The 15,037-nt window shown below is 42.0% G+C and overlaps 1 protein-coding gene across 1 annotated transcript; it reads left to right on the forward strand.

The window, feature by feature from the left end:
• Window positions 1–6,128: 6,128 nt before the first annotated feature.
• LOC129194186 (vesicular inhibitory amino acid transporter-like) lies at window positions 6,129–11,597 on the forward strand. The gene is made up of 2 exons (XM_054799218.1): window positions 6,129–6,840; window positions 8,172–11,597. Exons 1-2 carry the CDS (start codon window positions 6,466–6,468, stop codon window positions 9,357–9,359), a joined length of 1,563 nt encoding a protein of 520 aa, XP_054655193.1. The 5' UTR covers window positions 6,129–6,465; the 3' UTR covers window positions 9,360–11,597.
• The last annotated feature ends 3,440 nt before the right edge of the window (window positions 11,598–15,037 follow it).

Genomic DNA, 15,037 nt, shown 5'->3' on the forward strand with positions numbered 1-15,037 from the left:
TCTCCCGCCGTATCCCTGCGCACTGTCGCCTGTTCATGTTAATGTGACGAATTGTCTTAATTACTTAATTGTGGAACTACGTTCTTCATCACGGAAATCTGACCAGAACTGGACTTAGGAGACCAAGTGGGGGGTAAATCGCTGTTATTGGACTACAATGCTGATGGGGATGTCATACAACTTCATGTCAAAAAATCCTAACTATCCCTTTAATATTTGTGAACAAGGACGAGGTGAAAGGAAGAATAGAAAATACATGTCTGTCTGTGCAGCGTCGGAGAAAGTCATACACATAAAACTCGATCAGCGTCACACACGATGTGTTCAAGGACCGCCGAACAAAGACACATTCATCGTAAACACGTAAGCATGCAAAATTGGGGCTTTCTAACATAGTCAGTGAGGTCAGTCAACAAACAAATGACAGCTCAGAAAAATAACTAATTAGTCACAGCTTCATGTAAGAAGACCAGCTCTCATTTAGCACACAATTTAAACGATCTTGAAAAATATTCCAGATTAAACACTTATAATGCACAACGTCATCATCAAAGTTGCTTATTTGTTCGTCTAACACACACACAACAATGAACAACTTCATGCTGTCACCTTTTTTCTGCACTGCACTGCACTAGTTGCGCATTAGAAACCTAGGTGCTACATTATAATCAACAAACATGGCGCAGAAGTTGCAAAGAAATCCATAAATGTGGAGGACATGCTGACATTCTAGAACAGTGATTCTCAGCTGGTGGGTTGCGACCCAAAAGTGAAAAAATATGTGTAATGTCACTATATATATATATATATATATACACTGCTCAAAAAAATTAAAGGAACACTTAGAAAACACATCAGATCTAAACTGGGGGAAAAATGATCTTGAATATCTTTCCTGATAATAAGTGGGTGATGTATTAGTAACAAAATGATGCCACATAATTTGATAGAAATGAAAATGATCACCCTATAGGGGGGGGAAATCAAAGACACCCCAAAAATGAAAGTGAAAAAATGATGCAGCACACTGGTCCATTTTCTAAAATGTCATTGTAGCAACTCAAAATGATTCTCAGTAGTTTGTGTGGCCCCCACGTGCTTGTACGCATACCTGACAACGTCGGGGCATGCTCCTAATGAGACTACGGATGGTGTCCTGGGGGATCTCTTCCCAGATCTGGACCAGGGCATCACTGCGGTACCTGGACGCATGAAGGAGATTCCAGGAGACAGGTAGTTACTCCAGGAGAGCTGGACAGGGCCGTAGAAGGTCCTTCAACCCTCAGCAGGATCGGTATCTGCTCCTTTGCGCAAGGAGGAACAGGATGAGCACTGCCGGAGCCCTACAAAATGACCTCCAGCAGGCCACTGGTGTGAATGTTTCTGACCAAACAATCAGAAACAGGCTCCATGAGGGTGGCCTGAGGGCCTGACGTCCTGTAGTGGGCCCTGTGCTCACTGCCCAGCACCGTAGAGCTTGGCTGGCATTTGCCATAGACCACCAGAATTGGCAACTACACCACTGGTGCCCTGTGCTCTTCACTGATGAGAGCAAGTTCAACCTGAGCACATGCGACAGACGTGAAAGGGTCTGGAGATGCCGTGGAGAATGTTATGCTACCTGCAACATCATTCAGCATGACCGGTTTGGTGGTGGGTCAGTGATGGTCTGGGGAGGCATATCCCTGGAAGGATGCACAGACCTCTACAGGTTAGATAATGGTACCCTGACTGCTATTAGGCACCGGGATAAAATCCTTGGACCCATTGTCAGAACCTACTCTGGTGCAGTGGGACCTGGGTTCCTCCTGGTCCACGACAATGCCCGACCTCATGTGGCTAGTGTATGCAGGTAGTTCCTGGAGGATGAAGGAATTGATACCACTGACTGGCTCCCACGTTCACCTGACCTAAACCCAATAGAACACCTCTGGGACATTATGTTTAGGTCCATCCGGCGCCGCCAGGTTGCTCCTCAGACTGTCCAGGAGCTCATTGATGCTCTGGTCCAGATCTGGGAGGAGATCCCCCAGGACACCATCCGTAGTCTCATTAGGAGCATGCCCCGACGTTGTCAGGCATGCGTACAAGCACGTGGGGGCCACACAAACTACTGAGAATCATTTTGAGTTGCTACAATGACATTTTAGCAAAATGGACCAGTGTGCTGCATCATTTTTTCACTTTCATTTTTGGGGTGTCTTTGATTTCCCCCCTCTATAGGGTGATCATTTTCATTTCTATCAAATTATGTGACATCATTTTGTTACTAATACATCACCCACTTATTATCAGGAAAGATATTCAAGATCATTTTTCCCCCAGTTTAGATCTGATGTGTTTTCGAAGTGTTCCTTTAATTTTTTTGAGCAGTATATATATATGTCCGTGAATGCACTTCACGTCTGTGGTATTAGCTTGCTACGCCATCACGAGGTGCAATGGGCGACTGGTCCAAGCCTGAGAAAGAGGGGAAGGAAATCGAGTGTGCCGTCCATCCGACACACAGTTAGCCTCTAGATCTACTTGAGAAGAGCGCACTACAAAAAGAAGAGCATCTCACAGCTGCAGCTCACGTACTGTAGTGTAGGGAATTCCGCCCACAATGTAGACTCGCAGGTGCAGTTTCATGCCCAGTTTGATTTACTGACTCAGGCAGAGGGGTGGTGTACAGAAGAAATGGACCTCCTATTTTTATTAAAGTTAACCTGCCGAGTTAATCAGAAAAAAGGCTAAAGTTGTACATTTAAATCTTTTTGAATTGTATCTTTTGTTTATATGAGGTGTTGAATCAGAGCAATCATACAAGCTTGATTTTCTGAACGATGTTTTACCTTTCATCCAGGTCCAAGCCAGTTGCTCTCATTTCAGTCCTCAGATACTCCATGTACTGAAAACCTTTACACACACTTTTTCTTCCAGCTGAGAACCACTATGCTAGAACATAATCAACATACATGATGGACAAATTGCAAAACAATCCACAAACATGGAGAAGATGCTGCCACAAAATCCACAAATATGGAGGACATGCTGCAACATAATTGACAAGCATGGTGGATACAGCGCAAAGCAACCCACAAACATGCATGGTGGGTGTGTTGCACACAAGCCACGATCATGGCAGACATGGTGCATTACTGTATTCATAATACGGTTAGTAATTAGGAGGCATTCATTTCATGTAAAGCTTTTGACACTAACCTCAACCTGTCAATATGATATCACAATATCATCCTATATACTGTATAATTATTGTGAGAGCATGGCAATTAGCATTAGCCTCAGGCCTGATAGCACTTTTATGCTGCTGATGATAGACAGGAGATGAAGTACAAGAACTGCAGACACCCCCAACCTCATCTTCAACCTCTGTGACTTTCCTCCACGCCATGCATGCAAACACAAAAACACACACTTCACTCTGAGAAACGTGCACTATAACCTTTATCTCTCCTCCACACACACACGCACACACACACACACAACAGAGTCTGTCACTGCAGCTCTCTTCACTCTGTGGCCCCTTTGAGCCATGCTGCACTGTTTGGGTTTTTTTGTGCCACGGGGTGATTAATGTGTTTGTGCACCTGCCACTGTCTACGCATTTATGTGTATCATAATGCATAAATATTACATTTTTCTCTTGTTACTTTTGTATGGACATACTGTATTAAATCTCTGCTTTTTTGTGTATGATTTTTATGTTTATGTCTTTTTAATTGTAAAAAAAATTAATACATTTTCCCAGCTATTTACTTACATTTCATATTAAAAGGCTGTGTGCTCTCAAATGGTTTCAGTTTGTAAGTGATGATCAAGGCTTTAAAAGACAAGGGGAAAAGTCTGAAGAAAAATCAATTTTCACAATAACATATCAACACACACGCGCACACACACACACCCTGTCCAATTGCTGTGACCATGGCAACTATCAGAGATTATGGCTCCCAGTCAGCAGTGTTAAAATGCAGTTATAAGCCTCTCCGTATCAGGCCTACACACACACGCGGTGTGGAATTAATCCTTCTTTTTGTAGCATAGAGCTACACTAGTCACCCTGGCAACCTGGCAACCAATTTAAAATACCTTTTGAAAGAAGGCACACACAAATATTTTCATTTGTCAAAATTCTTTTTCAGGAGTTTGGGGGAAAAAAGTCAAGAAATAAAAATATAGTTTGATGTATGATTTGTATAAAAATGTAGAACATAATAGAATATAAAAACTAAAAATATTATATGTATAACTGCATAATAGTAATAGTAAAAGATAGCTTATTCAGTAATAGGCTACATAATCAATGTACAGTGAATAAATACCTACAGAATATATGTTGGATATTATCTTATTAAAGAAGATATTTTGCATCCAATTGCAGTGTGTGTCTATTTTTGTGCGTGTGTACGTAAGCGTGCACATGTGACATTTGCAGCCGATCCAGTTTGTGCATGATGTGACGATGATGAGGGAGGGAGAAATGCGGGGGGATGGGTGAGATGCCTGAAGGACCCTGGCTATCTCGTAACTCCACACACACACACACACGCATACACACAGACGCACACGCACAGCCCTAGTCAGACGTGGGTGACACACTAAACAACAAACACTGTGTGAGCCAGAGAGCAAACAGCAGCTGCATGCATGCATGCAAAGCCAAGCATGAAAATATGCACAACTTGAATTCACCTAAGTCAATCATCCATATGTGTTTTATGTGCTAATTTAGCGGTGTAATATCTATTCAAGAATATAGCAGTTTTAAAAAATGTTCACACAAAATCGTGTCTGGCTGCCTTCGTGTTCCCCCACCCACTCATTTTTTTGCTATAGGAAGAAAAAAACGATGCTCAGCCTTGTCACAGCAGATTATGCAGGCTGCATGCAGAGAGCTGAGGTGGGGAAGAAATACTCATCTTCACACTGTGATTTATCCTATATATATTTGTGTGTGCGCGCGCGTGTGTGTCTTCAATTAAGAACAAAATATCTTTTTATATTTTAACATAAAAATGCATTATATAATGCGATACTTAATTAAAACAATACGGCTTACGAAGATGCATGAAGATGTGCGTGCGGGTGGGAGCTGTCCACGGTTGCATGCTTGCTCGCTTGCTGCGGGCCATCATGCTCATCATATCAGCAACGAGTTGCATTCTCGCAGCCTGCTGCTGCTGCTGTTGCTAATCTGGAATACAAGATGTTTCATAAAAAAAAGAAACTGCAAAGTGCATGCATGCATACAAGATCAAACAGTAAATGACTATACAGGAAGCTTTGCTTTTAGAAAGAAAATTGGACACAAATTCTCACTCATACTCGTGTTTTCCATTGGAATGTTCGTTTTAGAAGCAAGATTTGGCGATAATTAGATGGATTTGGATAGATGTGCTGTGGAATTGACGTGCTCAGCATATATCTGTGCGTTTGGTGAGTCATCTTGTGTGTGAGACATCGACCTATTCATTTTCGACTCCCTGCAGCAGGGTGCAAAATAAAACGTCAAATAAGAAACATCGCAAAAAACGTCCTGTAAAATCCTTCTATAGAGCAACGGGGTAACCATATTTGGTAAATTGAGTCAAAATTGACGCCTAGGGCGGTGTAGAATCATGTGATCTCCGTGTACGAATGAACAAAAGAAATGAGTAGAAAAATGAGAAAATATTAAAATAAAATATATGAAAACTGTATTATTGGTATAATAAAATGAATGATTATTGGCTTTTGTGGACAAAGTCACTTGAGTAGTATAACACACGAAAATACCTTTCTGGTAAACAAGTGCCCAATAAATGGTTAATAATAGGATACAATTCAGAAGGAAAGGTTTTTCAAATTTTAGTAAGGTTTTTAAAATGATATGTAGGCCTGTAGGGTCCCGAATTATATCACACAGAAATGTGTAACATTGAAATTGGACTAATTTGTATCTTTAAAAAAATCACAATTGTGCACAAAAAATGTCAAATACTGTAGATATTTAGATAGATATAGGTAAATAATGTGGACGGGAGGTAAGGTGTCGTCATTGCTTCATTCATAATGTCACATTGTGTTGGTCCAACACTGTCAATTGCCTGTTTTTTTTTTTTTTTTACTTTTCCACGTGATTTGTCGTGACTGCCTCCCCCTCTCTTTCTCTCCTTGTCCTTGTGCGACGTAGCAGTCACACATTCCCTGCTTCCAGTTTCATATATTTAACAATTATTGTGTTTATATTGGGACGAACGAGGATATATTTTTAACGTTGTTTTTTTGTTATTTTTTTTAGTGGGGGAGCTGGATGATGGACGAGCGAGCCCAGAGGATTTTTTTGGGGAGTGCGGTGTTGGGACTCGACGACATGACTTTGCAGCACCAGCAGCGGCATTAAAAAAAGGGAAAAAAGCAATAAATAATCCAGCATCTTTATTTTCATCTCGTCGCTTTCTGGATTTTGACTATTAATTGGACACGATGGCTCACCTGATCCGCCACAAGCTGACCAACAAGCTGACTAACGCGGCCCACACAGTCTCCAACAAGTCCCAGGCCAAGGTCAGTGGCGTGTTCGCCCGCCTCGGCTTCCAGGCCGCCACGGACGAAGAGGGCGTGGGCTTCGCCGAGTGCGACGACCTGGACTATGACTACCGGCAAGGCATGCAAATGGACACCTTCCAGGGAGGGGATGACGACGGCGGACAGGAAGGCCTCGAGGCCGGGGACAGCCACTACCAGAGGGATGGCACCGGACCCAGGCCCCCGTCCCTCAAGACTGGGGGTTCCCTGGATGAGGACAAGCCCAAAATCACGTCCTGGGAGGCTGGATGGAACGTCACTAATGCCATTCAGGTACACGTCGTGTGGATTAGGCCTAAAGTCACCTTGAAGATATGGCACGCAAGCACAGTTAAATGCATAGTTTTAAGCATGCGCATTTTGAATATTCACACAATTAACACACAACTCTACATGAATTCAAATGTATTCTTTGTCGAGCCTATACCACGTTTGATGAGTGGGTGTTCCCATCCCTGCGCCTTCAAGAGCTGCCTGATTTCTCTTAAGCCTTTACAAATTAAAATAAAAATACAAATAAACCAAAAAATAATGTTATACGATTTTAACATATGTTAATACAAAAAGTCATACGTTTACCAAAAACGTAGTCTAGCAACAGAACACAAATAAATATTCCAACAGTAGCTAAAAACCGCAATGAACGGACAAATAAAATGCCTGACTATTCGATTAAAAAAAGACATATAAACGAGCATAAAAATCCACTATATAAAATAATGGCTCTTATGCATGTTTAATATAAAACAAGGACATTAAAAAAACGTATAAATGCATGAATTTGATCAAAATTAGCTAATAAGTCCTAAGGGGAACATTTTGTTGTGCAGTCAAAAAAAACATTTTTAAAAAGCAACATAAATGCAGTGTTTTAAAATCAGTAATATTTAAATAGTCTATTGAATCAAATCAAATGTATTGATGATGAGTGAAATCACGTCAATCATTTTATCTTTATAGTACCCTCAGGGTGGGAATTTTGTTTTGCAGTAAACATGCAAATGTAAACAAGTAACAGAAATCAACTGTTCAAAAATAATGCTTGCTTTTAGTGTTAAATGTATATGTTTAGTTACTTTAAATGCATGAATTATAATTAAACCGATGTATTGGTGATTGGTGATAAGGGAAATTATGTAAATCCTTTTATCAGTGCTGTAGCTCAAGGCACCATGGGGGGCAAACAATTATAATAAAAAAAAAAACAGCAGAAACCCACTGTTATAAAGTCTATAATACATTTTTAAATACTATAAATGCATGAATTTGAATGAAAGGGTCAAGCTACTGGTGAATGGTGATAAGGGGGAATTAAATCATTTTATCAACAGTGCTATAGTTTTTGTTATGTGCTCAAAAAAACTTAAAAAATACACAGTTTCATAAAATAAATATTGATGAAAATGAGTTTGTTGTTTCCATGCTTCATCTCTGGTATAACTAAACAATTTAAAATGCATTTCTTAAAATGGAAAAAACACATTTTATTACTTTCTCACCAGTATTAAATGTCATTTGTTGGCGTACAGTGAAAAGATTATGTAAGGCGCAGGCTGCATGTTTTGTGACCGTTCGGCCGTGCTTGTCTGTCCTCCCCCCTGCAGGGCATGTTCGTCCTCGGCCTGCCCTACGCCATCCTGCACGGCGGCTACCTGGGCCTCTTTCTCATCATCTTCGCGGCGGTGGTGTGCTGCTACACAGGCAAGATCCTCATCGCCTGTCTGTACGAGGAGAACGAGGACGGTGTCAAGGTGCGCGTCCGCGACTCCTACGTGGATGTGGCCAACGCCTGTTGCACACCACGCTTCCCTGCGCTGGGCGGCCACGTGGTCAATGTGGCGCAGATTATTGAGCTGGTGATGACGTGCATCTTGTATGTGGTGGTGAGTGGCAACCTGATGTACAACAGCTTCCCGGGTCTGCCCGTCTCTCAGAAGGCCTGGTCGGTGGTGGCCACGGCGGCGCTCCTGCCCTGCGCCTTCCTCAAAAACCTGAAAGCCGTATCCAAGTTCAGCCTTCTATGCACGGTGGCCCACATCGTCATCAACGTCCTTGTGATCGCCTACTGCCTCTCCCGTGCGCGGGAGTGGGCCTGGGAGAAGGTCAAGTTCTACATCGATGTCAAGAAGTTCCCCATCTCCATTGGCATCATTGTCTTCAGCTACACTTCGCAGATCTTCCTGCCGTCGCTGGAGGGCAACATGCAACGGCCTTCCGAGTTCCACTGCATGATGGAGTGGACGCACATCGCCGCCTGTGTCCTCAAGGGCCTCTTCGCCCTGGTGGCCTACCTGACGTGGGCTGACGCCACCAAGGAGGTCATCACAGATAACCTGCCCTCCGCCATCCGTGCCGTGGTCAACATCTTCCTGGTGGCCAAGGCGTTGCTCTCCTACCCGCTGCCTTTTTTCGCTGCTGTGGAAGTCCTGGAGAAGTCGCTGTTCCAGGATGGCGGGCAAGCCTTGTTCCCCAACTGCTATGGCCCGAGCGGCCAGCTCAAGTCCTGGGGTCTGGGGCTCCGTGTGGGCTTGGTGGTGTTCACTCTGCTTATGGCCGTCTTTGTCCCGCATTTTGCCCTCCTCATGGGCCTCACCGGGAGCCTGACAGGCGCCGGCCTGTGCTTCCTGCTTCCCAGCCTCTTTCACCTGAAGCTGCAGTGGAGGAACCTGCTGTGGCATCACGTCTTCTTCGACGTGGCTATCTTTGTCATCGGGGGCATTTGCGCCGTATCGGGCTTCATCCACTCCATTGAAGGGCTCATAGAAGCTTTCAAGTACAATATCCAAGACTGAGAGCTTTTTTTCGTTGTTGTTTTTCACCTTTAATCCCAAACCTGCCCCATCGCTACCTGACCAGGCAGGTGGGAGCACTCGTCGAGAGGAAGAAGAAGCTCACAAGGAGGATTATGTTGTGTGAATTGTACATCTTTTTATTTTGCCTTTTGTGATGACGTGCAATAATAAACTCTACAATCATGGTGTAAAATAGTCTCCTTTGTGGACGGCGAAGACACTGTGTCCTCAAGTCACGTGTGTATGTGTTTATAGTTGGGCTGCGTATGTCACGTATGTGCAAAACAAAGGCGTTTGTTTGCTGTTGTTACCTATTTGAGCTGCTACTAGGCTTTACGTCCACACATAAACAAGTATTTTTGAGAAATCTTCACACTGGAACCTCTTCAATGATTTTTCACCATTGGAAATAATCTGTTCTGTGGTCAAACTGCGGCCACCTTTATGTTTTAACTGACATTTTAACATGCTTAACTGTCATACAAGTGTCAAGTTAACCAATGCTGTCTCAAATGGAATACTACCATTAGCACACTTCAATAAGTATACTGTGCATACTATGTCTGTGTCTCAATTTGCGTGCTTCCATACTTATACTTGTCATTTTATGTGCATAAGTGCATTGACACTGACAGGTACGGCAAAACCGTACCACCAGGGATCTAAGTATGTGGTTTACATAGAATACATATTGAAGTGTACTGATGGAAGTATTCGATTTGAGACACAGCTTGTGTACTTTAGATACATGAGTACGTGTCTATGAGTGGACAAGACTTTCTACCAAGTGGTATAGTTCGGTACAGGTTGGAACATTAAATCCAGAGTGGGGTGCTTAGGCAGGATGTTCCGTGGCTAAACTACGTAAGGCTTCAGTGTATTCAACGAAGAAGAAGATGGCCATACGCTGAATGATATTTTGTCTACGATAATGGTAATATCACGATACAAACATTATGTGATATTCAATATACTGGGGGGGGGGGCATTAACGATACTTCACAATATTCATTTAATTCAACAATATACTTGGATGTCGGATACTTTCAGTATGTTGGTGTATTGTGAGTGATAACAATGCAGTATATCGTGATATTGATGCAATACTGTAAATGCTCTAATTATACAAATTTTATTTACAACAAAGTGTTAATTTATAAGCAGGAGATAATTGGGAAAGGGTGTTGAAAAGTCATTATGTATAACAAGATCATTTTTTAACTTTAATAATGGTTGGGAGTGCATGAGAAAGTGGAAAGGTAAAATGTAGCTCTTTGACCGACATCGTCATTTATTAGCAAGTTTTTGCGACAACAGAACAAATGCTGTAATAGCAGCAAGGAGCAAACTGCTCAGGCAGCCAGGGTTGGCATATAGCGGGTGAAAAGTTAAGACAAGTCTAAGGGCCCCTGTCATAACTGCTCTCCAAGGCGGTCCCAATGTTATTTTTTTCACGAGGCCCTGCAGACCGCATTAATAGAGCTGATGTTGCGAACAATAGCACGCCAAGTGTAGCACGCATGACTTTCACACCGACAGCTAAGCAACAACATTTTAAAGCACGTGCAGAGGTAGATGAAGCTGCTGGAGACCAACCACTCATGATACTTCATATGCAGCTACTGCCATTTTGTGCAGTTAATTAAAAGAAAAAAACTCATCAGGAGGTTGCCTACATCCACAATTGTTATTGACAATCTGACTCCTCGGTAATTATTATTAATTTGGTAATTAATATTTGATTTTGTAGATAACACACCACGACTATAGGAGACGCTGTAGGTAAAAGAATGGAGGTGTTAATTGGAGACTATGTCGATGCCATATGGGAATGACAAAACTCTGAACTAACGTGTAGAAGGTGCTACTACGTGCTTGGTAGAAGCGTTCCAGCAGGAACAGTCCAGGTGATGGTCATAACCAACCGTGAATATATTCTGTGTAGTTGTTTGACTAATACTTTACTCTTTTATTTTTAAATACAAGTTTGTTTTGTGATTTTTTTTTCCAACTGGGTAGAGATTGTTTGTTTTCTCTGTGTCATTCTGGATGGCGTGAATTTAAAAATGTGCAAGCAAGTGGCTCCTCTTCGTGTCGTATGAAAAAGTATTCTGTCTGTCGGATGATATTCTCTCCCTGTGGAACCTGTCAACTTGTGATTTAATGCAACTAATCATGGTGTGTGAGACAAAGAGTATTTGTAGAACGAAGAGATAAATAAATCAAATATTTTATGGCTGCTGATTCCAATGTTTCCTTGCAGAAAATGTTTGCAGATTTGGGTCACACTTTAAAATAAGGTACACAAAAATACAGTAGTGACTGAGGAACTAATGAAAAACTAATGAGGGACTAATGATTAAGGCACATAAATTTAGACTAGTTACAGTACTGATGAACTAATGAGGAACTAATGAGTAAAGTAGTTACTGAGGAACTGAGGCAAATACATTTAGAGTAGTTACTGAGGAACTAATGAAGAACTAATGACTAACTAATGAATAGTGGTTCATTCCTCATTAACTACTTTCATTTTGCATACCTTATTGTAAAGTGTTACCCAGATTTGTAAACACAGCAGAGTGATCAAAAATGATCAACAAATGATCTTCAGCCAGTGTTTTTGCCAGTAGATCCTCAAAGACTGACTGCTTCTGACATAAAGAAGATCTTTGACTAGCACTTTTGCAGTAAAAACAGCAGGGCGCTCCTGTCATATACTGTAGATGATTTCTGACTAGTGTTTCTGCAGTAGGTCCTTAAAAACACCAGAGCCCTCCCATCACATATATTATCTTTGACTCGCATGTTTGCAGTAGCTAAAGGGTTAAAAACAGCAGAGCAGTGCCGTCATATAAAGGATCTTTGACGAGGCATTTTAGTAGTAGGTCCTTAATAGCAGCAGAGCGCTCCCGTCATATAGATGACCTTTGACTCGGGGTGTAACGATTCGTTTTAATAACAATTTGATTCCTATCATGATTCAAGGTTGCTGATATGATTCACGGACCACACTGGTTCATTTAGAACGATACAATCTAAAATGATTCAGTAACTTTTTAGGCAAAAATTCAACCAGTGTGATTGTGAAATAAATACCTGGATAGTGGAAAGTGCAGGTGAAGTTTCCTAGATTCTTGTTGTTTTTTGCAAGAGAAACAGGTATTAAGTAACTATGGATATAAACAAACAAGTGCACAACATTTAATGGCAAATGCATTCACATTTTATTTGACTAAAGTGCAACCACCACTTCTGGTTGAATTAACAGGATGTTAACCTTTTCTGCTCTCATTTTCAACATTCTATACATTTTCAATAAAAGGACAGTAAGTGCAAGCAACATTCCAACAGCAGGTTCACCTGCTACTTCTTCTTTTCTTTTTCAACATAAAAGTAATACAATATTAATATCAAAAATAAAGTGCAACCAACATCTCTTCAGGTTGAATTAACAGTGTTTGCAAAAGCCAAAGCGTTTTCACAAACTGGACCGCGATGGTGGCTTAACTATTTATTGCTCGCCGGCTTGTCCTCTGCCATCCGCCATGCTACGTTTTGTTGTCTGCTGGTGCGTGGCGATGGCGTCACAGACAGGCGGACTCAATTGGGTAAAGTTTAACGTCTTTATCATTAAAAGTGCTAAAAAAAAAACCCATACACATAAAGCCTGCCGTGTTTAAATCCAAAGCTTTATTTCCTAGTATCGATGAAATCGATTGGCTACCTTTTAAACAATGTTAGATCGATATGTCATCCGGAATGGCAACTTAACAAACACAGATCAATGTAGTTGGATCATAGGAATATAAATCCATACATCAATGTAGTAGATGAATCGTTGCACCCCTACCTTTGGCCAGTGGCGGACTTAACAATTTTGGGGCCTAAGCCGAGCACAGCCAGGGGCCCTCGTCATATGTTCTTTTAACAGAAAAAATCAGGAAAGGCAGCATCAAAGGCCCCTATGAATATACAACCAAAAACTAAATGAATACAGGGTGAACAGAATAAGAGAATAAAGTTTCAGATATAAAACCAGTGTCAAAATGTCAGGTATTTATTTTTGAACAAAAACAACCCAGACATCATCACGACAGATGTGTGTGTGTGTGTGTGTTTTCAGAGAGACACGAACACGAACACCTTTCTTTTTAAACACACACTCTCCCTGTTTTGGTCTCTCACGGACATAAACACTTTTCAAACGATTGCTTTCTCCCCAATTCCATGCCTTTCATGGGAGAGAAGTCAAATGGAGGTTTTTCATCCATCCATCCATCCATTTTCTATGAAGGAATGAAGGTTAGCCGCAGTAAGACAGAGTACATGTGTGTGAATGAGAGGGACCCAAGTGGAAGATTGAGGTTACAGGGAGAAGAGATCAAGAAGGTGGAGGATTTTAAGTACTTAGGGTCAACAGTCCAGAGCAATGGAGAGTGTGGAAAAGAGGTGAAGAAGCGTGTACAGGCAGGATGGTACGGGGGGAGAAAAGTGTCAGGTGTGATGTGTGATAGAAGAGTTTCAGCTAAAATGAAAGGAAAGGTGTACAAAACTGTGGTGAGACCAGCGATGTTGTTTGGTCTAGAGACAGTGTCAATGAGGAAAAGACAGGAGACAGAGCTGGAGGTAGCAGAGATGAAGATGCTGAGGTTCTCTGTGGGAGTGACCAGGAAGGATAGGATCAGGAATGAGTACATCAGAGGGACAGCACATGTTAGAGGTTTTAAAGATAAAGTCAGAGAGGCCAGACAGAGATGGTTTGGACATGTCCAGAGGAGAGATAGGGAATATATAGGTAGAAGGATGCTGAGTTTGGAACTGCCAGGCAGGAGGCCTAGAGGAAGACCAAAGAGGAGGTTTACGGATGTAGTGAAAGAGGACATGAAGGTAGTTGAGAGGTGTGAGAGAAGAGGATGCAGAAGACAGGGTTAGATGGAGGCAATTGATTCGCTGTGGCGACCCCTGAAGGGAAAAGCCGAAAGGAAAAAAAAAGAAGAAGATCCATCCATTTTCTATACCGCTTCTCATCATTGGGTATGCTGGAGCCTATCCCAGCTGACTTCGGGCGACAGGCGGGGTACAACCTGGACTGGTCGCCAGCCAATCACAGGGCACATATAGACAAACAACCATTCACATTCACATTCATACCTATGGACAATTTAGAGTCGGCAATAAACTTAACATGCATGTTTTTCATATTTGTACAAATACATAATGTGGATGCTCATTATCTGGTTGAAGTCCATCCATATTGTTGTCCATGTTTTTCATTGCATAAATGTCAAAGAAAGAAAGTCCTACTTGTTGCTGTAGTTTCTCACTGGACTTCACACATACTGTAGGTGAGGTGTCGCAGCACCAAACTCAGCATCCCGCAGTGGACTGGAACTTGGCTCACAGTCAGCGGTAGTTAGCGCCGGCTTGTTGACATTTTTTCTACCGACACCATAAAGAATCCTGAGACGTTCAACAATAAGGCAATATATTTTTTGGCATGCTTTCGCCGTTTCCGCTTCTCAAACCCGCTCTGGTAAATTTGCTTCATTTTAAGTAGCTTGACACTTCGCTTCTCACAAAGGCGCATTACCGCCGTTATCATGGAACAGTCCATTGTAGCTGCATACGTAGCTACATGCGTACTTTGCCTTAATGGTAGATCCGCCCCTGCCTTT

Source organism: Dunckerocampus dactyliophorus, chromosome 1 (assembly GCF_027744805.1).
Source record: "Dunckerocampus dactyliophorus isolate RoL2022-P2 chromosome 1, RoL_Ddac_1.1, whole genome shotgun sequence".
Lineage (NCBI taxonomy): Eukaryota > Metazoa > Chordata > Actinopteri > Syngnathiformes > Syngnathidae > Dunckerocampus > Dunckerocampus dactyliophorus.

Bases quoted from the DNA above. Each gene is read 5' to 3' on its own strand.
- LOC129194186 (XM_054799218.1), top strand. From the start codon at position 6,466: ATGGCTCACCTGATCCGCCACAAGCTGACCAACAAGCTGACTAACGCG. The intron at 6,841-8,171 runs GTACACGTCGTG...TCCCCCCTGCAG, and splicing joins ACGTCACTAATGCCATTCAG to GGCATGTTCGTCCTCGGCCT.